This window comes from Cnephaeus nilssonii (genome assembly GCF_951640355.1).
Source record: "Cnephaeus nilssonii genome assembly, chromosome: 11".
NCBI lineage: Eukaryota > Metazoa > Chordata > Mammalia > Chiroptera > Vespertilionidae > Cnephaeus > Cnephaeus nilssonii.
Genome location: NC_137082.1, coordinates 41,439,120 through 41,465,677, shown reverse-complemented (window position 1 = coordinate 41,465,677; position 26,558 = coordinate 41,439,120). Strand labels below are relative to the sequence as shown.

The 26,558-nt window shown below is 45.6% G+C and overlaps 1 protein-coding gene across 1 annotated transcript in view; it reads left to right on the top strand.

Moving 5' to 3' along the window:
* The window catches only part of ATP8B1 (ATPase phospholipid transporting 8B1), a 111,620-nt gene that overhangs the window by 38,634 nt on the left and 46,428 nt on the right, over window positions 1–26,558 (top strand). Inside the window, exons 2-3 of the mRNA XM_079783546.1 lie at window positions 16,830–17,032; window positions 25,558–25,655. Of these exons, the coding sequence (XP_079639672.1) occupies window positions 16,852–17,032; window positions 25,558–25,655 (279 nt within the window). The 5' untranslated portion in view covers window positions 16,830–16,851. The remainder of the gene's footprint in view (window positions 1–16,829; window positions 17,033–25,557; window positions 25,656–26,558) is intronic.

Genomic DNA, 26,558 nt, shown 5'->3' with positions numbered 1-26,558 from the left:
GCCCTAAGAGGCAGGTGCTATTATTTTACCCATTTTACAGATGAGCAAACCAAGGAACAGCAATGTTATTAAATGAGCTTTCTTGAGGTCTCCCAGCTGGCAGTAAGTGTGGCTCCAGGACCCACACTCTTTGCCACTAGAATGAACTGTGGACAGGCTGAGGATGCCGGATCACTGCACAGTGAAATGACCTTGACAATTGGAGACTTGGGACTTGGCTCCAGTTTCAGCCCTATGGCAACCCACTTTGTGACCTTGGGCACTCCATACAACCTTTCTCAGCCTCAGTTTGCTCATCCTTGAAATGGGGATAATGACAATATTTTACTCACACTTTGGGGGAGGAAAAAAATGTGATAAAGGGTGGGAATGGTATTTGAGCTAAAAAGGATTCAAAGAAAAGAGTTAAAATGCACAAAAACAAGTTCTTAGTGATTCAAAGAGCAAGTATGCCTCCTCAGGTACCATACAGGTGAGGCTGCCCTAATTTATACATTGTTGGAACTCTGACATTTTTACTTCATGAACTATTTAGTGAAATTCCCTTTTTACTTCATTAAATATTAAATATTCAGTTTTCTTTAAAAAGATTCTCCTTTTAGCTATGAAAAGACTTGTTATTTAATATCTGAGGTCTTAAGATGGGCCAGTGGCCACACAAAGCACATGGTACCTTCTGAACCTATATTGTGAATTAGGGTATATGTGCTACATAAGAGGGTGACTTAGTGTTAATACATTGGTTTATTTTAAGACTGGTTTTTTGTTTCTTACTTTTTAAATATTTTTCATTGATTTCAGAGAAGAAGGGAGAGGGAGCAAGAGAGAGAAACATCAGTGATGAGAGAGAATCATTGATCAGCTGCCTTCTGTGTGCTACCTACTGGGGATTGAGCTGGCAACCCAGGCATGTGCCCTGACCAAGAATCAAATCATGACCTCTTGGTTCATAGGTAGACGCTTAACCACTGAGCCTTGCCGGCTGGGCTTGTTTCCTTTTTGTTTTAATTGAGGAAGATTTTAAACATATATAAAAACAGGCCTGGCCGGTGTGGCTCAGCAGTTGAGTGTAGACCCAGAAACCAAGAGGTCACAGATCAATTCTGGTCAGGGCACATGTCCCAGCCACTGTTACAGGCTCAATGCCTAGTAGGGAACATGCAGGAGGCAGCTGATAGATGATGTTTCTCTCTCTCTCTCTCTCCCTTCCTCTCTTTAAAATCAATTATATATATATATATATATATATATATATATATATATATATATATATATATATATATATATTTAAAAAGCATATAAAAACAAACAATTGTATAATGAACCCCTCTTGTGCATGGCCATGGCCCTCTGTCTCCCTCCCCCATATTATTTCAAAGCAAACACAGCCATTGCATCTTTTCATTCAAACTGGTTTTTCAATTTGAGTTTGTTTCACGTGGTCATACCAGGATTAAGATTGTTTGCTATGCGGACTTTGAGGAAAGCAAAAATCTGCATTGCAGTTTGAGTAATTAGATCACTAACTATACCTCCCCCGGATGACACACAGCGATAGTTTTGTTGGTTTGTTTTCATTGGGGTCCACTTTTACCCGGTCTTGGAGCTATTATCATCTAGAAAATATATGGTTCTCTGGAACCTGACCCCAGTGGCAAGAGACAGGGCGGTGGAGGGGAAGGGTTGCAGGACTTGGACTCAGAGGATGAGACCTGATTCTAGTCCTCTCCCTGTTGAACTCGGAGAACCTGGATACAGTGTTGACCTTGAAGCTTGATGCTTCATTTATAACGTCCATTCACTTAGTAATTCTTTATGCAAGGTCTGCTGTGTGTCAGCCACTGTTCTGAGCCTTGAAGATATCAGAGAACAAAACAAAAAGAATCTACTCTTCAGTGCCATTGTATGGATCAAGTACATTGACCTATATGTGAAAATGTTTTGCAAATTCTGAAATAAAATATCCAGGTTACTATTACACTTATTTTCTTACTCTGCTTTTCACTTGAAAACTTCAGTTCCCAAGTATTCTAGGCTTATAACAATCTCTCTATATAAAAGCTGAAGTTACCGTTCGACCGTTCAACCAGTAGCTATGATGTGCATTGACCACCAGGGGGCAGACGCTCTACACACAGACATGGAAACATGGAACAGACTGATAAATCTCAGAGGGAAGGTGGGAGGGGGAAGGAGAAGAGATTAACCAAAGATCTTATATGCATACTAGAGGCACGGTACATGGATTCATGCACCAGTGGGGTCCCTAGGCCTGGCCTATGGGGATTGGGCCAAAACTGGCCCAGTGGTTCACAGATTTCTGCACCGGTAGGGTCCCTTGGCCTGGCCTGTGCCCTCTCACAATCTGGGACCCCTTGGGGGATGTCAGACTGCCGGTTTCGGCCTGATCCCCGTCAGCCAGGCTGAGGGACCCCACTGGTGCACGAATCTGTGCACCAGGCCTCTAGTTTATAATAAACTAAGTTTCATTGAGGAGAAAGATATCACTCATTTGATCATATCTACGCTGTCTTGCTGCATTTCTGATGAAATAGATCATGAAGTTGTTCACATGGTGGATGGATACTTGAATCCCAGTACTGAGCACTCTGGTTTGACATAATATCAAAACTGAGCTTCACAGGACCCTACAAAGTAGGCATTATCCTCATTTAATAAGTGAAGGGTCTTAGTGAGGATATTTGTCCCAAAGTCCTATAGGCTGTAAGTGGTAGAGCTGGGATTTTAGCCCTATCTTGTTGTCTGTCTTCAGACAGGGAGCCCTTAACCATTTCCTGGTTCTGCCTCACTTGGGAAATAAGAGAAACAGGGCTTGGTCCTGAGCCTTTGAAATTTACACTCTATTGAAGACAAAAAAATTAAAAACACACAATACAAGGCAGAATACAAAGAATGGGCAGGGCAGAAAGTAACTTGTTCAAGTGCAAATGAAAAGCCATTACTTGGGGATTTGAGGATCTGGAAAAGAATGAGAGTGCCTGTGGCCTTTGTGTGCCCCTGGGTGGAGGTGGGAGGTGGATGGAGGAGGAGGAGCCGGTGGTGGGTGAGGCCAGAGCAGGTACCCTAACCCTCTAATTTCTAATATAGATGTGAAACTCCAATAATTTCCATAATGAAGCACGTCCGAAATCATCTGTCACCAGCTTTTGAAGACAACCGAGTAATCTCACGGATTTTCTTCCTGACCTACAACCCCACTTGAGTGTCATTGATTCATTTCAGAATATATTGAACATTAATTGTATTTGTACCTGTTCTAGAGAGCAAAACATACGTCCCATTCAAATAATTCTTCACTTATTGATAGTCTAAGTATTTAGAACCTGACAAGCTTGAGTAATATGTAAATCCTCCTGTGATATCTGCAAACATCCTTAGGACGACATTGTTTTCTGTGCATGGGGTTTGGACTTTAGGAAGCTAAGCTGCGAATTCACCATAGTCAGATCTCCTGGGTGAAGGAGGAAGAGAGAGCTGAGGCCTCTGAGCATCGGTTGGGCTGGTAGCCAGTGTTGAGCCCAGGGACCCCCTTGCTGGGGCAGGTCTGGCTGAGGAAACTTAGACACTCCTGATAATTGACTTGTTCAAAATCTGACAGCCAGAACAGTTAGCATTGTGACTGTCTGTAGGAAACCTGGAGACTATATGAGCCAAATGCAAGTGCTTCCAAGGGACATATACAATATTAATCACATGTTTGCTCTATGGTCTTGGTCCAAAACTCCAGGTGTGAATTCACCTATCTGGGAAGAGTTTGCAATCTAAGTTGAGTCCTCTAAGCTGACTAAATACAGCCGAGAGGAGAGTGTTAAGCATCAGATGTGGCCTTTGTCCCTAAACTTCTGGGACCCAGAGTTTATGAAGGTGTTAACTTCCAAATGGAATGAGAAATAAGGCTCTATGACCAATCAGAGGTGTTTATGAGACCATGGCAGTGTCTAGAAAAGATCTAGAAGTTGTCCTAAGTATACTCGATATGCCATTCAGACATGGTGCCATGTAGACCTTGAAAGGTATTTACCCATGAATATTTGAAAAAAACCTGCCGCATGGAGGTTTAGTGAAAGTCAATGCTTGTCCTCTAAGAGCCACTCTGACCTGTACGGGCACATAGTACAGGTAAGAGCGGATCTTAGAGGACAAGACAGATGCAGACTGGACTGTAGGCACCTCATGAGCTTGAGGAGAGAATTGGAATCTGAGGTGTACGGATGGACTGGGAAAGAGCGATGATACAAAGGACAAAAATTGGTATGTTTCATCTCTCCTGCTCTGCCTGACATGCAAACCATCCCATCTCTGCGCTCAGAGATGGCCTCTGGGTGAAACGGGCCAGCTTTCATGCTACTGTTTTTGGTTTTGCAGTCACTTGCAAAGAGATGGGGTGATAGCAAATCAAGTGTGGGTGAGCATGGCGGTAAAGACATTAATACCCCGATACAACTCTTCTTCCCCCTTGAAACCGCTCTGTGACAAGTTTTAAGGGAGTTGGGGGCAAACAGAACTGGTTGAAACTTCACTGTATGACCCTGGAGAAGTCACCTGACCTCTATAGGGCCCACAAAACGAGGCTAATCCTTCCTTTTGGGAATGTTGTAAGGATTCCATAAAGTAAGCTCAGCATGTAAGTGACTGTTCAGTAGTCTTCAACAAGGAGTGGGGAGTTATCACCAACTGTTGATTATTTTGGAATGAGAAACACACATTGGATCTCTTCTTTCAGAGCAAAAATTCAGTTCTAAAGTATGCACACATATTATCTACAGAGCTGCAGTAATAGGACCCCATTCTGTCTTTCCCCCTTTTCATATTAATATTGTTTCTATGACTGTTGATAGATGAACATCATCATTTATAAAACCATTATCCTGTTAGACTCTCAGGTGACTTTTATTCCTGCTTTTTAAGCTAACAATGACAATCAAACATTTTGCATGAATAGTTATTTCACTGTTTATTTCTGTTGGAGGGATTTCTGTAGATTGTTGGGTCAGACGTTACAAATATCTGTAGTGTTCTTGGTACATAAAGTGTTGCTCTACTGTTTTCTAAAGGAAAGAAGCAGCTTCCATGTCAGCAGCAGTGTGTATGTGTCTGTGTGTGTGAACACTCATTCTGCTTGGCCACCGCCAGCATTTGATGCCGTCACTGAATATTGTTAACCTAAAGGGCGTAAAAAGGGATCGGATGCTTTCATCAGTCTGCCTTTCTTTGATTACTAGGGAAAGTAATCTTTCCCATATGTGTTCATGGTTTCCATTTACTCATCACATCTGCCCCTCCTACTACCCATTTATTCCGACCAGCGCTGCTGTTGAATCTGAATGGGGCATATAAGTGGTCACTCTGTAGGTTGAAAATTTCCAGGTTCATGTTCAGGTCTGGAGAACTATGCAGATTCCTGTGTTTTCCTGTAGTGTCATCTGCGTTAAATGCATCTAGCAATACCTTGGTTACTCTTCAAACATTAAAATTAATTCAATTTGAATTGTTTTACCTTGGAGGTTCTGCTTCCAGGCAGCTGTCCCTTGTAAAACCCCTATGATTTTATATCATTTAAGCATGAATAAAATTTATAAGCCTAATCAGGGAGGCAGGAGTGATGAAGTAAAAATGGAGCCATTGTCCCTAACAAGTAAGCATGAAGCTTGAATGTGAAAATAACAATGCTTTTCTCCTGGTAACTTTCAGTGTTTCTTATAAAAAATAATTGTGGATTGAGGCTGAGTCTCCAAAATAAACATCTGGGGAATTCTGGCATTATTATCCTATGGGAACCAGTTCCAGTCTTTTGTTTACTTCTTTTCTTAGTTTTCCAGACAAAAGAAGGGCAGCCCCACCCGGTCTTCATTTTATACACATTTTCCTGGTTGCCACCACCCTAACTCAGGTCTGTGTTCCTTCTTGCTGCAGCTGCGCCCACTGAGTGTTGCTGCCGGCCCCGCTGCAGAGCTGCTAGGTTCTGTAGATGACACAATGGTGACTGGGAGACTCAGGGTCCACTGTGACCTCTGGACGGTCTCCCTGCCTAGCTCTCACCTTCCTGGCCTCCCGCACTCCCTCCTCTATCAGGTTCATCTTCCTGAAGCACCTTTTGGATCGTATTTCTTTCCTTGCAGACGCCTTCAGTGGTTCCTCCGGCTGCTGGAACAAAGCCTTGCCAAGGCCTCATGGACCAGGGAAAGAGACTCCGGTCAGCCTCCACCAGCTCATGTACCCCTAAATCTCAGCTGGGCGGGTGACTCGTATCCTGCTGCTCCTATGTCTTGTCTGAAAAGCTCTCTCTCATTCCCCCGGAATTCTTGCTCACACCTGTGACTACTATATGACCCAGCTCAAAACACCTAAGAAATGATTATTGACTTATGTACGCTCTATCGTGATAGAAATTGGGAAGCATTTATGATTTGGGTGCTCGTAGGAGGGACCTGTCTGTAGATTACAAAGGTAGCTTTATTTTGCTTGTCAGTTTCTCCATTTCCTTTGCTTAGGTTTTTTTTTTTTTTTTGTGACTAATGGGGCTTTAAGTTGGTATGGAGAGGGGACAGCAGTTGACACTAGCAGTTGTGGAGCAGGCCCTGATGCCCCCAGACAGAGCTCGAGTTCTAGGATGAATCCTATGCGTTCACTGTGCCACATCTGGACAGACTTGGCTCTGCAGTGAAGCGCCCGCATCTAATCCCAAACAATCTTGGGGCTTAACTCCTTTCCTGTTCCCATTGGTAACATGGCCATGATAGTGCTTGGCCACACATCTCAGAATAATTCCATGATAATGGTGAAAAATACTTAGAGAACTGTTAAGGGCTGCCTGACATTGATGGGAAATGTCATCAGCTTTAGTAGGATGTGATGGGGAGCCCACAGAAGAGGTAGACCACATTACCCAGAAATCCTTTCAATTTAACAGTTTGAAACTCTCCTGTTCCTTCCAGTGATAACCATGGAAGCTGTGAGAAGTGAAATGGTGGTCAGTCTTCTCTGTGGCTGAGGGTTCCGGTGTGGACTTTCGGAGGAATAGAGGATGGAACTGTGGACCCAGAGGAACCTTTTCTCTCATGAGTAAAGGTCTGGGCTTAGTTCACGTTAGTTACCCCAGGCTTCTAAGTTTTCTAGGCTTCAGTTTGGGAGGAAATAAAATATATAACCCTCTTTGTCCTGGGAACAGTAATCATGTTGTTTCTATAACAGTATAAAGTTTAAATTTAATCTAGATCCTAGATATGTTTTATTACTATTGCTTCATGAGATTCTTTGTCTAATTACAACTGTCATCAAGCTTGTCAGATTATGCTCTCGAGAGTATTGGGCAGATTCCAAACAGGGTGTGGCGTGTGTCCGGGTAACAGGTTCCCGCTGCTTCTTAGGTGGGGCTGTTCTTCAGAATATGTTTGAAACAATAGTGGCCATAGAATTATTATTACCATGGAGTTATTATTATTTATGATTAATGATATGTGTATTAGTTATCTGTTGCTACATAACGAGTTACTTCAAAACATGGCAGCTGAAAACGACCCACATTTGTTATCTCATAGTTGCCATTGATCAGGAATCTGAGCACTGTTTAATTGGGTTCTCTGCTTCAGGGTCTTTCCCACAGTTACAATTAAGGTGTCAGCCCAGGTTGGGATCTCATCTGAAGGCTGGAGTGAGGAAGGGCCCATGTGGTTGGTGGCAAAATTCATTTTCTTTTTTTCTTTAAAAAATATTTATTTTTTTCTAAGTTTTATTGAGATATAATCTACACTAATAAATAGAAAGATGCAAATTGACCGTATCTCCACGACACCCACAAGCCAATCAGGAGCGAATATGCAAATTAACCCACCAAAATGGCGGGTTAATTTGCATATGCAGGCACAGAGCAAAGACTGAAGGCTCCGCCCAAGTGAAGACTGAAGACTGAAGACTGAAGGCTCTGCTGTGGCCGGAGCCAAGCCTGAAGGCTGAAGGCTTGGCTCCGCTGAAGGCTGAAGGCTTGGCTCTGCTGAAGGCTGAAGGCTTGACTCCCCTGCGGCCGGAGCCAAGCCTGAAGGCTGAAGGCTTGACTCCCCTGCGGCTGGAGCCAAGCCTGAAGGCTGAAGGCTTGACTCTGCTGTGGCCAAAGCCAACCCTGAAGGCTGAAGGCTTGGCTCCGCTGCGGCCTAAGCCAAGCCTGAAGGCTGAAGGCTTGGCTCCACTGCGGCCCGGGTCCCAGATGCCAGAGGAAAACCAGTGCTGGCAGCCAGGGGAAGGAAGGTCTATTGCACGAATCTTCATGCAATGGGCCTCTAGTTACTAATAAAAGGGAAATATGCAAATTGGTCAGGATGCCCTCACAGTAACAACTGAACAGCAGGCTGCATGGGGTGACAAGGCTGGCAGGAGGGTTAGTGAGGGACAACCAAACGACTGAACAGCAGGCTGCATGGGGCAACCAGGACGGCAGGGGGGTTAGTGAGATACAGTCAAATGACTGAACAGCAGGCTGCGTGGGGCGACCAGACTGGTGGGGTGGGGGGCAGTGAGGGGCGACCAGGCCAGCAGAGGAAGGCAGTAAGGGGCAACCAGGCAGGCAAGGGGGGCAGTTTGGGGCAACAAGGCCAGTGGGAGGGGGGGCAGATGGGGGCAACCAGGCCAACAGGGGGGGCCACAAAGGGTGACCAGGCCAGCGGGGGGGGGGGGGGCAGTTGGGGCAGCCAGGTGGGCAGGGGGGCAGTGAGGGGCGACCAGGCCAGCAGAGGAAGGCAGTAAGGGGCAACCAGGCAGGCAAGGGGGGCAGTTTGGGGCAACAAGGCCAGTGGGAGGGGGGGCAGATGGGGGCAACCAGGCCAACAGGGGGGGCCACAAAGGGTGACCAGGCCAGCGGGGGGGGGGGGGCAGTTGGGGCAGCCAGGTGGGCAGGGGGGCAGTGAGGGGTGACCAGGCCAGCAAGGGGGGTAATTGGGGGAACCAGGCAGGCGGGGGGGGGGGGGCAGTTAGGGGTGATCAGGCCAACAGGCAGAGGCAGTTAGGGGCAATCAGGTAGGCAGGCAGGTGAGCAGTTAGGAGCCAGCGATCCCAGATTGTGAGAGGGATGTCCGACTGCCGATCGGGCCTAAACCAGCAGTTGGACATCCCCCGAGGGGTCCCAGATTGGAGAGGGTGCAGGCTGGGCTGAGGAGACTCCCCCCCACCCCCATGCATGAATTTTGTGCACCGGGCCTCTAGTCTATAATTATAAAAGCATAATATGCTAATTAGACCAGACAGCTGAATGACCTCCTGGACATAATTCTGGATGTAATTCCAGATATCCTTCCGGACAAACGACAGTGGCAGGGGCCGAGGCAGAGGCAATTGGGGCAATCAAGCAGGCAGGCAGAGGGGTTAGGGGCAATCAGGCAGGCAGGTGAGTGGTTAAGGGCAATTAGGCAGGAGAGTGGTTAGGGCTGATCAGACAGGCAGGGAGGTGAGCTATTAGGAGCCAGCGGTCCCGGATTGTGAGAGGGATGTCCAACTGCCAGTTTAGGCCCGATCCCTAAACCGGCAGTTGGACATCCCTCAAGGGGTCCCAGATTGCGAGAGGGTACAGGCGGGGCCGAGGGACACCCCCCCTATGCACGAATTTCGTGCAATGGGCCTTTAGTCTATATATATAAAAGCCTACTATGCAAAGTGTCCTCTCGGGTGTTCGACCAAATGAGATTTTGATCGCTTGCTATGACATGGGCTGACTACCAGGGGGAGGCATGGAATGAAGGAAGGCCCCGGCTGGCAGCCGGCGACCAGGGAAGGGAGGCCATGGCTGGTGGCCGACAGCAGCTAGGGACCCTACCCATGCACAAAGTTCATGCACTGAGCCTCTAGCCAATATCTATACTAATAAAAGCCTATGTGGTGGTCACGCCCTCATGCCATGATGCCCTCATGCCATAATAATCCATCACCAGGAGGCTGCGTGTGCAGCAGGTGCGCACGGGTGGATGGGGACTTGACGCTGCTTGCACAGTGCGGAGGCAGGTCCTGGCGGCTCCGCACCACAACGCCAGGGATCCCAGTCCAGGCAGTGCCGCACAGTAATGCTGGGGGCAGGTCCTGGCAGCTCTGGCCTACCTCTTTGGGGCAATCCATCGAGGAGCCCCGGATGGGTGGGCGGGGCCTACCTCTTAGGAGAGATCAATCGTGGGGCTCCCGCACTGTGAGAGGGCACAGGCCAGGCTGGGGAACCCCCTGCCAAGTGCACAAATTTCGTGCACCAGGCCTCTAGTATACTAGTATGTGTATTAGTTTAAGGTGTACAACATAATGATTTGACATTTGCATAAAGTGCAAAATGATCACTATAAGTTTAGTTAACATACATCACCTCACATAGTTACACATTTTTTTTCTTGTGAGAACTTTTAAGATCGACTCTCTTAGCAACTTTCAAATGTACAATACAGCATTGCCAGCTATGGTCACCATGCTGTATGTGTACAAAGTTCATTTCCTTGAGAGTTGTTGGACTGAACACCCTCAGTTCCTTGCTGCCTGGTGGCTGGATGCTCACTTCATTTCTTGCCATATGAGTCTCTCCATAGAGCAGCTTCTTTCTCAGAGTCAAGAAGGAGAGAGAGCTGGCTGCCAAGAAGGAAGTTACAGCCTCCTGTAACCTAATCATGGAGGAGACATCCCCTTTTCTGTTGGATGAAAGCAAGGCATTATGTCTAGCCTCCTCTCATGGGGAGGGGTTACACAGAAAGAGGTGGGATCAGTGGAGGTGTCTTAAATTCTGCCTGCTAGAGCTGTAACTTATTATATTTAGTATAGAGCATATAATAAAAAGCATACAGAGTCTAGAAAATATAAAAATATAATATACAAATTTATTATATCATGTGTGTTATATATTTGTATTATCTTTAATAATAATAAGCAAATGAAATGAAGAAAACACATTCCAGCCCTAGCTAGTTTGGCTCAGTGGATAGAGCGTAGGCCTGTGGACTGAAGGGTCCCGGGTTTGATTCCAATCAAGGGCACATGCCTGGGTTGTGGGCTCGATCCCCAGTAGGGGGTGTGTGCAGGAGGCAGCCAATCAATTATTCTCTCTCATCACTGATGTTTCTGTCTCTCCTTCTTCCTTCCTCTCTGAAATCAATAAAAATATTTTTTTAAAAAAATAAAAGAAAAACACATTTCAGAAATATCTTTTCTTGTTGAGGACTTTAAAAGCTGTAAAAAAAAAAAAAAGATGACAAAGAATGAACAAAAATGAATACTGTGAACTTACTTCCTGTCTAAGCTTGGGTCTCCCTGGACACAAATCAAGTTACACAACAAAGATATCATTGATCGGGGATTCTCTCCCGGCCCAAGTTCTCGTTGTTGCTGTGTATGCACACAGATCATATCCCAGCAGTGACAAAACTCAACTATTTTTGTCCCCATTTTCCCTTTATTTGAACCTGGAAACCTGTGTTAGCAAAGAAAGTTTGAGCTCTCATTCCTTCTAACTTCAGAATTTTATTGCAAAGGCAGAAAGGTTATTCCTTTTGCCTGGATTCCCTTTTTCTCCCTCCTTCAACACCTCCTCCCCCACAAAGGGGACAGAGGATTTCAAGTATTTGAAGATGACAAATGATGGATGTTAGGGGTTCAAGTTTGGAAATCCTGCTGTTTACCCCTCCTGTCTTCTGGAGTTCATGACTAAGAGGGCTGAATACTATAGGAGGCAGGATGGGAAATGAGGAACTGCTGTATTAAAGTCTGGAAAAACCCCTAATCGAGCTCTGGTGTAAATAAGGCCTATTCTTCCCTCTGTTTCTTCCCCACCCCAGACTCGTTTTAGAAAGCCTGTAGAAAGGTCTAGAGTCCACTACCCAGACAGCTGCATGGTGGGGGACAGAACAGAGAGGAGGGGGACACTGGGGTTACTACTAGAAGGCAGACCCCATCCTGGGGTGTTGCCCACATGGAGATGTCAGGGGGAAATAGCCCACACAGCAGCCTGAACAGGAGATAGAGTAACATGACCCCCTTAGGGCTGCAAGCTCGGGGCCCTCCCTTAGGGAGGAGCAGGTAAGGGGTGGACAGGAGGGCTGAAAGGTTTTGTCTGCCTTGGGGAATGGTCTTTGAGGCTTTATTTTGAAAATCTGTGTCTTTCCTGAGCACTGAGAAGGAGGGGTGGGAACCAGCCTGCAGGGAATGGCAGGGCTCTGGTGGCCTCGTGGAAGGTCATCGCAGGAAGTCCAGTTAGAGAACACTTGTAGCGTTTTAGGAGAGAGAGGATGGTTGTCTGCATTAGGGTGCTGGCTGTGGAAATAGAAAGGGAATGGATGGGAGGGGTGTATTTGGGGAGAAGTGACTATGTCTCATAGCTGTCAGGCATTGTTCATTTATCTGTACTCCTCCATAGCCTAGAACCGTGGTTGGCAAACTGCGGCTCGCGAGCCACATGAGGCTCTTTGGCCCCTTGAGTGTGGCTCTTCCACAAAATACCACGGCCTGGGCGAGTCTATTTTGAAGAAGTGGCGTTAGAAGAAGTTTAAGTTTAAAAAATAATTGGCTCTCAAAAGAAATTTCAATCGTTGTACTGTTGATATTTGGCTCTGTTGACTAATGAGTTTGCCGACCACTGGCCTAGAAGAAGTCTCTAGGGCAAACATGTCAGACTCGCAGCCCACAGGCTGCATGCCTTGTTGATTTGGCCTGTGTTAGCCTTTGAGTTTGACATGCTTGCTCTAAGGCAGTGGTTGGCAAATGCATTAGTCAACAGAGCCAAATATCAACAGTACAACGATTGAAATTTCTTTTGAGAGCCGAAAACTGACTTCTGTGCATGGGCCACGAAGTTTTAGTCGCACTGTACGTCTGCGCCCGCACGTGGTATTTTGTGGAAGAGCCACACTCAAGGGGCCAAAGAGCCGCATGTGGCTCGCGAGCCGCAGTTTGCCAACCACGGCTCTAAGGGGTCTGTTCCCAGGGCCTAGTGTAATAGCCTCACCAAGCAGGTGCTTAAAGGAGGCTGAGGAAACACAGGTGTCTGCAGTGTGCTGCAGTGGTGGTGAGAATGTTACAGTTTCCAAAGCCAGGGTGTACATAGTGCCTGCCTTGTAGGGATCATGGTTTGGACCTGGAAAGCTTTGGCTAGGGTTTCAAAGAAATTATTTCTTCCTTATTTTTCTTTCATTGCCCTCAAGTGACAGAGCTACAGTAGCCCCGTGTGTGGCTGAGTCTGGACTGCACACACATGCAGACATCAGAGAACTTCCCACGCAGCTTTAAGCTCCCTGCCCATGCCTGCTGGGTCACCTGCACAGATCTGGCCTGCGTGCCTGCTCTGGTGGGGAGCTGGTTGGTTATGCAAGGCCTTGCTTACTTTGGATCACATACTTGTGGTTGTCAAATCCCTTTCTTTTTGTGTGTGTCTCCTCCCCCACCTCAAGGACTGGACTCAGTCTTAATATGCAAAATAAGCAAGGATTTGCTTAGAAGTGATATGTTTGCTTACAAAATATATCTATAGAATGCGTTTAATGCCACTGACCTGTGCACTTAACAATGGTTTAAGTGGTGAATTTTACGTTGTGTATGCTTTACTACAATAAAAAACTGTTTGTATAAAGTGCTCTCAGACTTTATGATATTTTATATGCCCCTATAATGGAGAGATTAGATCTTGATCCTGCTACTTACCAGCTGAGCCTCAGTCTACTTACCTGTAAGATGGGATGATAATATCTACCTCCCAGGGTTGTCCTGCTTGACATAGTAAGTGCTTACTTAGTAAGTGGTAACCACTTTATTATTTGTGTTCTGAAAGACTTCTGGTGTAAGTTTTGCCTCTCAGAGTTTGGGAATTTTAAAAAGAGAATGTATTAAATTTAAATATTAGCTAAAGCCGTGGTCGGCAAACTGTGGCTCGCGAGCCACATGCGGCTCTTTGGCCCCTTGAGTGTGGCTCTTCCACAAAATACCACAGCCTGGGCAAGTCTATTTTGAAGAAGTGGCGTTAGAGAAGTTTAAGTTTAAAAAATTTGGCTCTCAAAAGAAATTTCAATCGTTGTACTGTTGATATTTGGCTCTGTTGACTAATGAGTTTGCCCACCACTGAGCTAAAGCATTGATGCCACTATATTACAAAACCACCAAAAGGCAATTAAATGCTTGTGAAGTCCCAAGAAATATCCATTTACAAACCCACAGACAGTTGGGAAAGAGGGAAAACGTTTCACTCTGCAATTAAGAGGTTTTATAGCTGAATATATCTGTGCTTAAGTAGACTCATATTTTATAACTAGAGGCTCAGTGCACGAATTCGTGCAAGGGTGGGGTCCCTTGGGGTGGCCTGCGGGAATTTGGCCGAAATCCTCAATCCAATGCCACCTGCCGCTCCTGCCTACCGCTCCTGCTCATCCCGGCCCCACTGCGCCTGCTGTGGGCTTGGGCCCAGTCAGTCCCGATTGGGAGAGGCTCGCGCCGCTTCAACAGCGCTCACCAGCCATGAGCCCTGTGCCTGGTGCCCATCCTGTGCCAGCCCGGGATCCAGATCCATCCCGCTGACATTCGTGCTAGTTGTCGGGAGCCACCTGGTGACCACTTTTATATCGTTTCTTCCTTGCAGAGCGTCTAGGGAGGGGAAGCAACCATGGTGCGCAAGGCCAACTTCCAGGAGGCTGGCAGCGCTGTCGGGATTGTGCCAGTGGCACCGGTCCGGCGGTGCCTGGCCCGTTCTCCGGAGATTGGACCTACAGGACTACTGAGGGAGGGAGTGGCTGCTGCCGGGCTGGTGGGCCGCTGGGACGGGTCAGTCAGCTGATTGGCGCTCCCGCTGTGGGAGCGCACTGACTACTAGGGGGCAGCTCCTGCATTGAGCGTCTGCACCCTGGTGGTCAGTTTGCATCATAGTGACCGGTCAACTGGTCGTTTGGTCGCTTAGGCTTTTATATAGATAGATAGCCTAATATTTTTATTCCCAATGATGGGTAGGTGCATTTTAGAAATGATCTTTGGAGATGGAAAAGCCTAAAGGGATAGATCCCCATATGGTCCCATTTATTATTGTAAATAACTTTTTTTTATAATTATGGGAATAATAGTTAACAATAACAATGGCTAACGTTTGAGTACTTACAGTAGGCTAAACCCTGAATCAAGCAATTCATGCATCATCTCATTTAAAATCATGCATGCCAGCTGTTGGAATTCCAGAAAATGAATAAATGTGTGTGTGAATAACTGGGACTGTGCTGTACATAGGGATTATAACTCACTTTTCTTTTTTTAATATATTTTTTTATTGATTTCAGAGAGGAAGGGAGAGGAAGAGAGAGATAGAAACATCAATGATGAGAGGGAATCATTGATTGGCTGCCTCCTGCACGTTGGACCAAGCCTGTGACCCAGGCATGTGCCCTTAACTGGAATCGAACCTGGGACCCTCCAGTTCGCAGGCCGACTCTCTATCCACTGAGCCAAATCAGCCAGGGCTGTAACTCACTTTTCAACTTAATGTGTTTAGACGTTTACAATGTTATTAAAAACTCTTATGATCACTATCTAAATAACTAGTTTAGATCTGTCCCCATAGTATGAAGAGGCCACAATTTATGTGCCATTTTAAATAACACTGGACAAAAGCCTCATAAATATTTGAACAGTTCCTGGATGTACACTTGTGACTATAAAAATGTACATGTCCAAGAGGCTAGATTTGGTATAAAGCCACGCAGTCAGCTAAATAGTTACACACAAGGCAACTAACACTCCATTAAAATATATAACAAATTACAACATAAAAAAGTGGAATAGAGAAAATCTCGCTTTGGGAAGCAGATGATTTTGCTGCAAATTTTTAATAATTATCATGCAAGTTATTCAACCTCACAGAATTTAGGCTTTCTTCTCTGTTGAGTAGGAATAACAATAATACCTTCACCAGGGTAGTATGGGAAGTTTCAAAGGTCAGTGCCTATAATGCATGTAGGCAGGGCCTGGTGTGCTGGTAACACTAAATAAATGTGAGGTGCTATTGACAATACTGAGTACATAGCAGTGTGATGCTTATGTAAATATTGCCCGGCTGTATGTCGATCCTGAAGTATTTGTGTAAATATTTTCCTAATATAAATGTAACTAAGGTTGTCTTTGTTACTTGTGGACAGTCATTTTATACAGTGGCATATACACAAATACAAAATGGAGATACAGCAGTGGGTGGTGGCAGTTAGGAAAATGGGCTAGGGAGTGCTCCCAGGAAGTCGTTAGCAGAATTTGAGGACTTAAGCTTGTATTTAATGTATCGGAGTAAAGACTCAAAATATTAGTGTTAGCAGAAACCAGATATCTTAGGGCAATGGGTTTTAAATTTTGCGAGCAATACACAGTACAAAATTCAGTTCCATGAAGACTCACGATGCAAATAAATGTGTGTAAGCATTGTTTTATAAAACTGTCTCACCAACAATACTAACTCTTACTGTGTGTGCTGTACTCTGAAATTTTAGAATCGGTTTCACTTTCTTTTAATGTTGGTTGTGAACCAGTTAAGTTGATTTTGCTGGGTAGAGACCCACAATTTGAAATAAAACCTTAAAGTTTGCCTATCCTTCCTCTTTAAAGAAAAAAATAATTACAGCACCATTTTTTGTTGTTAATTCTCACCCAAGCATTTCACCAATAATGAATGGTTTGGTTCTTATTTGCATAAGACTTTGAACTTTGGGGTCATTATTCAGACATATTTATGTTAGTAAGATACTATTCTATTAAAAGGGCATTGTAACCAGAGGTAGACAGAATTCTACCAAAAACTGGGCACGGGTCATAATTCACTCTGGTTTTCCTTTCTCTTAAACCAGGTAGTTCCAATTTGCCAGCAGAATGAGTACAGAAAGAGACTCAGAAACGACATTTGAGGAGGATTCTCATCCCAATGATGAAGTGGTTCCGTACAGTGACGATGAAACAGAAGATGAACTTGAGGACCAGGGGCCTGAGGTTGAACCGGCACAGAATCGAGTCAACAGAGAAGTGGAGGAAAGACGGGAGACATTAAGAAAAGGTAACTGCTCTGGGACTGGAGACCAGGTACCATCCTTGTCATCCTCACCTGAGCAGTGGCACTGGCTGCAAAGGATGGATGGCCCGTGTTAGATAGTCCAGGAGTTACCTTCCTTCTCTTATCTCAGGATGCAACTGGGAGAGTGGCTTGGTCAAGTGCACGGCGTCCTCAGTATATAGGGCCGGTCTACCTTATCTGACGAGTTCTACCAAGAAGCAGGAGGTCTTCAGTGTTCCTTCATGTCTGTATTTTTAGAAGGGGGTTGTATGTGAAGAATTTGCTTGTTACTGAGCCCAGGGACCTTTGAGTTACCATAGCTTTTGTTCAGTCATTAGTGACTATGAAATGGTTTTGGCTCTCTATTTCTCTAGGAAAATTTTTATGGGTTCTCTGACTGCCACGTGGGGCCTGTTATACAGCAGCTTCAAGGCCGTGTCTAGACCAGGTTTGGCAAATTTCTTCTGGTAGTGGCTTTTCTATTTCATTTCCTGCTGGTTCTCCCACCCTGGCGAATAAATGTGGCCTTTTCCTTAGCTCTTCTGCTCCACGAGGAAGCTGATCCTTTTCTCTTTGGACCCCAGATTTGCTCCAGGTTGAAACCGTTTCCTCCAGGTTCCTAAATTCCAGCGAAAGGTCTGTGGTTTCCTAGTCACAGAAATCTCCATGAAATTGATCTGTTTCTGACTCTCCAGACACACCTCTCCACAGCCTCTATCAGAATGACCTCTGGTTTTATCTGGTTTCTCCAAAGGCTCCATCACCACCAGTCTGCCTTTTCAAGGTCTCCCAGAAGCCTGCGTCCCTCCTGTCACCCTTTGCCCCCTCATCTCTCCTTCCAGCGTTCTGCTGCCTGTTAAACTGGTCTTTTTTCAAAGTTTTCACCCAGAGGAAAAAGTGGCACGGCATGAAATCCCTCACACTTCTGCCATGATTCCTCCTGGTCAGACGGTGCCTCTGCTCTTCTGTGTGGGGAGGCTCTCAGTGTGAGGGGGAGGCGTATGTCCACGCAGGGCCCTCCCACCGCAGCTCTGAAACCTGGGAGGCCATCAATATGTGTATATCGCTTGCCTGTTTCTCAGCTTTCCACATCAAACTTATAGCCCGGCCGGTGTGGCTCCGTGGTTGAGTGCTGACCTATGAACCAGGAGGCCACGTTTAGATTCCTGGTCAGGGCTCCATCCCCAGTGGGGGGTGTGCAGGAGCCAGCCAATTAATGATTCTCTCTCATCATTGATGTTTCTATCTCTCCCTCTCCCTTCCTCTCTGAAATCAATAAAAATTATTATTATTTTTTAATTTCTTTATTGATTAAGGTATCACATATTTGTCCTCATCCCCCCATTCCCATCCCACACCCCTCCCCACACATGCCCCCACCCCCCTGAAAATTATTATTTTTTAAAGTATACTTTTTAGACTTTCTCGTGGACTTCTGGCTGATATTGAGTATCAAGCTTACGTGCTTTCTGCCTCTAAGTAGAAGTCATGACAGTTGAGCTAAATGAAAATGGAACCACTGCCAAGCTGAACAGGAATGTGGCTTCTGTCATAACAGGTCCAGGCTGGGTAGAGTTCAGATGGGGAAAGTTAGCGAGGAGTTCTAGCTGGTTGCCCAAATAGTGCACAACCTGTTTCTTCCTCATTCCTTTCCCGCTGCACTTCTAAGTTGCATATCACAACCTTGGAATCTCTACCGTATAGAGATATCTGGTGAGCTGGCTCCACGGGTAAAGGGTGAACTTGGCTGCTGGTGCTTGGTGTCACGCTATCAGATTTGTGGTTGAGGACACAGCAAAGGGCCTGGGGTTGGGTGCCTGCAGAAATGTCAGACAAGCACGTAGTGGGTGGCAACTCTCACCCCTGGTTTTTTCCAACTCTGCCTTCACATGCTGGTGCTCCGGGCTCTTTCCTGATGGCTGAGTTGGCAGGTCTTATTTCTTGTCGATTTCTATCCTCAGAATATAGGCATTGAGGGGGTTCGGCTTGATCTGGTCTCTTCATAGTCTTTTCCAATGGGGGCTTATATTTCTAGAAGAATTTGGTGGTTCTCATTTCTCAAAACCCCTGTTGAATAACTTTGCTTGTGACTTTTAAAAATATTATTATTCTGACACTTCTGTCTGCCCTTCCAAACACAGAGAGGACATTTAGTAAGTGCTAGACCTCTTCCCCCATTCCTTTCTCCTTCTGCCTGGCATTTGTCCCCAACCACTCTGCTTCCTATTCTCCCCTTCTCCCCTTCTCTCTCCCTCTCTTCTTCCCCTGCATCCCTCTTTACCCCTTTCTTAACTCTGCTTCCCTCCCTATTCTCACTTGGGCATGAACACTCTCTTTTCATGATGAACAAACACACTAGCACAGAACAGTATTAGCTAGAATGTGTTCTGGGAAACACCAGTCCCACCGAATACTCCGGGGCACTGAGTTTCTGTGGTCCTGTAACCAGAAACTCAGAATTCTTGATCTTTGTCTTGGAGTTTAAGGTTGTCCATTGGCATAAAGGGATCCAGGAAGGTTGTGCTTTAAAGAAACCAGTTTAATTCTATTCAGCCACAGCTTCCTTAAATTCCTTGACGCTAGAATGCTGGGTCTTTTTGTTTGTTTGTTCTCTGGTTTACCATCCTGGTGTTACTAGGTTAGCTCCCTGGGTGACCCTGTGCCAGTTGGGAACCAGCTTCGAGAGGAAGTCCTTGGGAAGAAATAGTGCTCCGGAGGGGATCCCTGGATGAGTACAAATTGGCCCTTTCTTCTGAGCCTGGGACGGAATGGAAAAGCTGTCTCCTGCCTCCTTGGCAGCATTGCTTTAATGAACTCTCCCATCTTCTCGCTCTGGCTGGCTTACAGATACACCCACAGCTTCCCGTCTATAGCAGATTCTTACCTGAATCTTGCTTTCTGCCTCAGGCCGGTGTCCTGTCTCCTGTTCTCATGGCCATGCTTCTGGAAACCCGTTTATCTACCTCCACATCCTCCTCTTCTCTCAGGTTCTTCCCCTCCGTGGGCTGCCTGTGGATAGCACTTTCTGAAAGGTCACCAAGAACCCCAGTGCCAAGTCCGGTGAGCTTTGTATCACTCACCTATTTCCAACCTCTGTTTTCTCTGACTGCTTGACCTTTTCAACAGCCTCTCCTTCAGGAAGCGCTGACCTCCTTGGCAGGTGATACCCTCCTGTCCCAGCACTCCTGTTTCTCCTCTCCCCCCACCTTTAAAATGTTCACATTTCCGTTCATCCTCTGTTCTCTCTCCACAGGCCTTCCTTTGGCAAGCTAATCACTTTAATCTGCTTCAGGCACCACACCTCTATGCGTGACTCAAAGACAGAACACGTGTGATGGTGAGGAGGGAGGACCCTGGATGGAGATTGTGGCATAAAATGGCGATTTCATGATGTTCACAGATTCTGAGTCAGGGGTTCAGACAGGACACAGTGGGGGTGGCTTGTGTCTGCTCTCGGGTATCTGGGACTTCAGCTGTGAAGACTTGAACCATTGGGGTCTGGAATCATCTGGAAGCTTCTTCATTCCTATGTCCGGCCCTTGAGCTGGATAGCTCAAATGCTCAACTGGGCCTTTGGATGGAAGCACCCCCAGCATCTTGGGCTTCTCCTGGCATGGTGCTGGGCTGCCATGGGAGTGTCCTAAGCGGGATCATCGTACCAAGAGATCAAAGCAGAAGCCGGTTGTAGAATTCAGGCAGCATCATGAGTGCTACGTTCTCTTGGTTATAAGAGAGCCACTGAGGCCAGCCCTGATTCAAGGGGAGGGAAATTAGATGCTACTTCTTGATAAGGGGGTCACAAGGTCACATTGCAGGATGGGAGATACGGCTGTGGCCACCTTTGGAAAGTGCCTTCTGCCTCATTGGATAACAGAGACATCTGTGGGGATGAGTAATGGGGGGGGGGGTCAAGGAGAGGGTTGTTGTTTTGAACCTGACCACTTGGAGATATTTATGGGACAGCCACTTGTGTTGCTGGCTGGCAATTAGAAGTTTAGGATGAACTAGTAAGAAACGAACAAGAATGGTGCAGCCTTGTACCTGGAAAGTGACAGAATTTTAAACGCTTAACCACAATGTAATAAACAGCTTTGAGCTTTAGTTTCCAGAATGCAGTCCTTAGAGGAGTCGGCTGACTTTGGGGTTTTGCTGTGCCCATGTAAGTCACATATTCTTAGGGAGAGGGAGAGCCAGGTAAGGGCTTTAGGAGAGGAACCCCTTCCGTGAGTTCCTGCCCCCGGTCCTTCCATAAGTGCGCCCACCCCCTACTCCCCATCCACACATGCTTCACATTTGCATACATTCTAAGAGGTGTGACTACTGCGTATTAGAACTGACTGATTCTGACTATACAACTTGGAACTGGAGGTGATTCACACAAAAGCTTCAACATCATTCATTCATTCATTTTAACCTAAATGATAGTGTACAGGGAGTCCCCCAAGTCCTTTCTTCTTGACTGTGTTGGGTTGCTCTCTGTACTTTAAAATAGAAAATTGCATTTCTTTTAAAGCCTTTTCCAACTCAGAATTTTGTGTAGGGGTGAATTTTGTGTTGTGTTGCTTGACTGTTTAGGATGGAATGTTCAATCATGAGGGGTTAAAGGTATCACCAAGAGAGCATCAGGACACAGGGAGGAAGTGTGCTGCGTGTGACTTCAGACTGGGTGTGGCATCAACAGAACAAGAACAGCTGCAAACCCCACGGAAATGCTGTCTTCAGAGAAGAATGGGAATGAAGGGTGTGGCTCTCTAGAGTATCTATGAATTCTCTTCTATCTGGAATCAGAAAACAGACTAAGCTAGCCCATTGAAATATGTGAATCCTAGGAAATCCTTGGAGCATGCTGAGGATCAATGTTTTCTACTCAATCAGATTCGTTTTCAGTTTTTGACACCTAACATGTGGAAATTCCACTCTGATTACTTAATTTCTTTCTCTAATTGGCCGTAAACTGCCTGCCTGTTCTTTAGCCTTAAGACACTACAGTAACTGGCAGCTTGTAAAATAAAGGGTGTGTGAGCGAGGGGGTGGGGATATTCCTGTGCCAATGATTTGTAATGGGGGAGGGGGTGGTGAGACTGTGCCACCTCCTTCTCTGGAACTTGGTTCTGAGTGGTGTCATTCATGACTGAAGCTTAGGAGAGGAGCTTTTGCTCATGGAGACCTAACACGGCTTGTGCTTTTCTTACTGCCTGCTTGGATTCTGAGTCTCTCTCCCCACTCTTCTCTCATTCTCTCTCTCCCCCTCTCCCTAACTGGGGGTGCTCAGTCTCACTGGTGCATCAGAATCACATTGTGGAGCTTTTAAAACCCTGTGGGTGCCTGGGCCCAGTCCCTGGAGATGCCGATAGAGTAGGTCTGGAGTGAGACAAGGAGAGAATCCATATTAAAATGAATTCACCAGTTTCTACCTCGAATCGGTAGAATAATGCATCTCATCCCTACTTAGCACACCTGCTCCTCAGAGCCTAGTGGTCACCAACTAGCATCACTGGGTGCTTGTTAAATGCAGAACCTCCAGCTCCTCCCAGACCAGCCAATCAGAATCTGTTAATAAGATCCCCATTAAGGGTGAGGCTACTTTATTTCAAAAGGCAGTTGAGCCCCCAAAGTCCTGCTTTGCTCCAACCCTGCAGTGTGTTGCTTAGTGACAACGTATATTGCTGGGAGGGTTGTCACTGTCAGGTGTGATGGAGGCAGGAGAAAGGCTGAGGAATGCTGCTTTTGAGCAGTGGATTACGTCACCTGCAAATTAGGGTCACCCGGGACCTTTACTGGGCTCACCCAGACTAAAGCAGAAGGGGTGGACAAGGCTTTGGGAAGTGATTAAAAAAAAAAAAAACACCTTAGGGATTCCATTAGGATCAAGAGCAACTAATCCCACAGCCACGGTGCACAGGAATCCATCTGAGATCTTGTGAAAATACCGATTCTGGTGCCCAAGGTCTGCGTGTGACCTGAAGAGTCTGCATTTCTAACCAGATCTCAGGCGATGCAGGTTGTCCATACTTTGTATAGAAAGGGCCAGAAACAAGGAGTGAAGTTGTTGTTGTTGTTGTTGTTGTTGTTGTTGTTGTTGTTTTTGGCAACAGAGCTGAATGCTCCAAAAGCACACAATCAAGCAGCCATGATAAATTCTTGACTCCAACCTCTGACCTCCTTTCCCATTTTCTCAAAAGCTGGTCAGACCTTCACACTCCCTGTAGGTGCCCACTTTGAGCCACCTCATGCGCTATCCCTTGAGAAACTCAAGGCCCTACATACCCTCCCTCACTCATCCTTCTCTACCCCTCACCCCAGGGGAGAAGCCCTCCCTCTCACCTCCTCTACACTCCCCTCCATCAGCCATCCCCTTGTCTTCCTATCTTCTAACCATCACCCCTCCTGGTTCCTTCAGGCTCCCCATCCTAAAAACACTTAATGAGCTACCCCTTAGTTTCTTATCCAGAAGAAACTTCTCAGTGAGGGCTGAACCAGCTGCAGGCCCCTTGGACATGACAAAAGGAAACAAGTTTGGAGCAGCCCAAGGGGCAGTAGCCACAGCCCCACCACAAAGGATCCTAGGACATACCACAAATCAGAGAGGGGCCCCTCTCCTGCTATATCAGGTTCTGGAAGTAAGAGACCCACTATGAGTTATCCCTTTCCAAAAAGCCAGCCCTACCACAAAACAGTAGTCACTATGAGGTAGAGAGGTAGGTGTTGTGTCTAAAGCCATGGAGGACACCGTAGAGAGGACAGAGGGTGTCCAGGGAACTGGGTCATGTCACTACTGCAAGCTGAGTCCCCAGTCTTCAGTCAGGCTACCCACCTCACATTCATGCTCGTCAGAGCTGTATGAGGGCACTGCCCTGCCTCAGTCCTTCCTGGCTTTGGTTCCCCAAGGCTGTAGCTGAAAGTACCACCACCACCACCACCACCACCTTCCTCTCCTCTTCTTTCTCTCCCCCTCAATGATGACTGAACTCATATCCCTTCAGGGGACGTTCAAGAGAGGGAGAAAGGGTGCATCAAGATTCATGGGCAACCAAAAGATGAAAGTCATCATCTAGACTTAGCAATTCCACTCCTAAATAGATACCTGGGGAAAAATCTTACGAGTTCCAGGAGACAACCACAAGAATGTTTATAGCGAAATAATCTGTACTAGCCAAACACCCCAATCGCATTAACAGAGATTTGATAAATTGTGGTATGTGCATATGATGGGATACTAGGGAACAGTGGAAATGAATAACAGTTCTTCACCTGAATGAAACTCACATAATGTTGAGGGATAAAAAGCAATTCACAGAAGAATGCACATGATATAGCTCAAGAACTGGCCTGAATAATATATTGTTTGGGGCTCTTGTTTGGTAAACGTGTATGAAAAAACAAGAGGATGAGTGGTACACATGTTAGGAATGTGGTTGGTTGAAGGGTAGAAAGGAGGAAAATGTGAGGGGGGAACACACAGAAGATTTCCACAGAGTTGAGAAATGTTCTGTTAAACCAGGAAACATCTTCTATATATATATATATATATATATATATATTTCAGAGAGGAAGGGAAAGGGATAGAGAGATAGAAACATCAATGATGAGAGAGAATCATTGATTGGCTGCCTCCTGCACACCCCTTACTAGGGGATCGAGCTGGAATCGGTAACCCTTGAGTCCACAGGCTAAGGCTCTATCCACTGAGTCAAACTGGCTAGGGCTGAACTTTCTGAAGTGCCCCGGAATTAAGATGTGGTGACTGAATGGTAGATGAGATGTTAAGTACGTAAAATGAACTTATAAAGATGACAGATACTTCAGATCCGGATAAAGCAGTGCATAACACTAACCTATGATCAGAACTCAAAAGTTTGAGTTTGTTGTTTATGCCTTTTTTCTTTGATTTATTCATTCACTAAATATTTAATGGGTTATAAATTAGTTTCCTAGGCCTACTATAACAGAGTACCACAAACTGGGTGGTTTAAAGATAAGTAAATGAGTTCGAAAAAAATAATTTAATTTAGCTGTGACCTTCTGGGGCTCTGGGATTTTTTGTTTGATTATTTAAACAAAGTTTGCTCTTTTAGGACCCTGATGTTCTATGGACAAGTTACAATATGTTAATTAGTGTGCCATAAACTGGGTAACTTCAACAGCAGAAGTTTCTTGTCTCACAAGAAGTTCATGTCCAAGGTGTTGACAATGTTCATTCTTTCAGGGAAGAATTTGTTCCAGGCCTTTTTCCTTGGTTTCTTGGTCTTTCCCCGTGACTTCACATCATCTCCCCTCTATGTGTATCTCTGTGTCCAAATTTACTTTTTTTTATAAGGATATTAGTCATGTTGGGTCAAAGGCCATTCTAATGACCTCACTTTAAATTGATTCCATCTGCTATGATCCTATTTCCAAATAAGGTCATATTCTGAGGTAGGGGTGGAGGGTAAGATTTTGGCAAGTGAATCTGGGAAGGACACAAATCAACCCATAACAACATGCTAGTTGTCTACATCATGGATTTTTCTCTTCTTTCTTTTTTAAAGATTGTTCATGGCAAGTCAAAGCAAATGACCGAAGCTTCCACGAACAGCCCCATTTTATGAACACCAAGTTCTTTTGTATCAAGGAGAGCAAATATGCAGTAAGTTGATTTTAACTGCCTACATTGTCTTCACTAAAAGCCAGTTTTCTCCAATACCCAACCTGCTTGCCAGCTTCATGTGACACCTGCCTTCTAGATAACCCCTGGCCTAGGGCCATGACAGTCATTATTAGTTCTATAGAATGTCATAGCTGTAAGTTTAGCTGCCCTGAGGCTGTCTAAGGGTGGCTTGAAACAAAACAAAACTATGTAGATTGAAAATTTTTCTATGTATTTGCAAAATTCTCTTTACCGTGTCTTATGAAAGAATATACAGTCATATCACAGAAGCCTTATGTTCGAAAGTAAGAAAAAATTGAAAGGAATCTTAACTTATCTCTCCCTTTCCTGCCTATGATAGATTTAGAGATTTTGGAGATATTTTCACCTCAAAAATGCTTATTATCTTTGAAATATGCTAAAGGACACCTGTGCAGCATGGGCTGAAATGTTGTCTGTTAGCTCTCTAGGAGTGCTGCAAGGAAGGACCGTACACTGGTGGTTGAAGACAACAGAAAGCCATTGTCTTACAGTTTCAGAGACCAGAATCCCAAAGGAGGGTGTTGGCAGGGTTGGTTCCTTCGGGAGGATCTGAGGAATGGTCTGTTGCAAGCACCTGTCCAGCTTCTGGCAGCAGCTGACCGTTCTCACCATTCCTTGGCTTGTAGGAGCATCCCTCTCGTCTGTGTCTGTCTTCACATGGACTTCTCCCTTGTTTCTCTGTGTCCCAATTCTCCTTTTTCTAAGGCCTTCAGAATTGGATTAGGGCCCACCTTAATCCAGAATGACTCATTGTAACTTGATTACATCGGCAAAGATCCTATTTTCAAATGAGGTGACAGGCACATGTATCAGGGGTAAGACTTGAGTGTAACTTTTGGGGCACATAGTTCAGCCCACAAC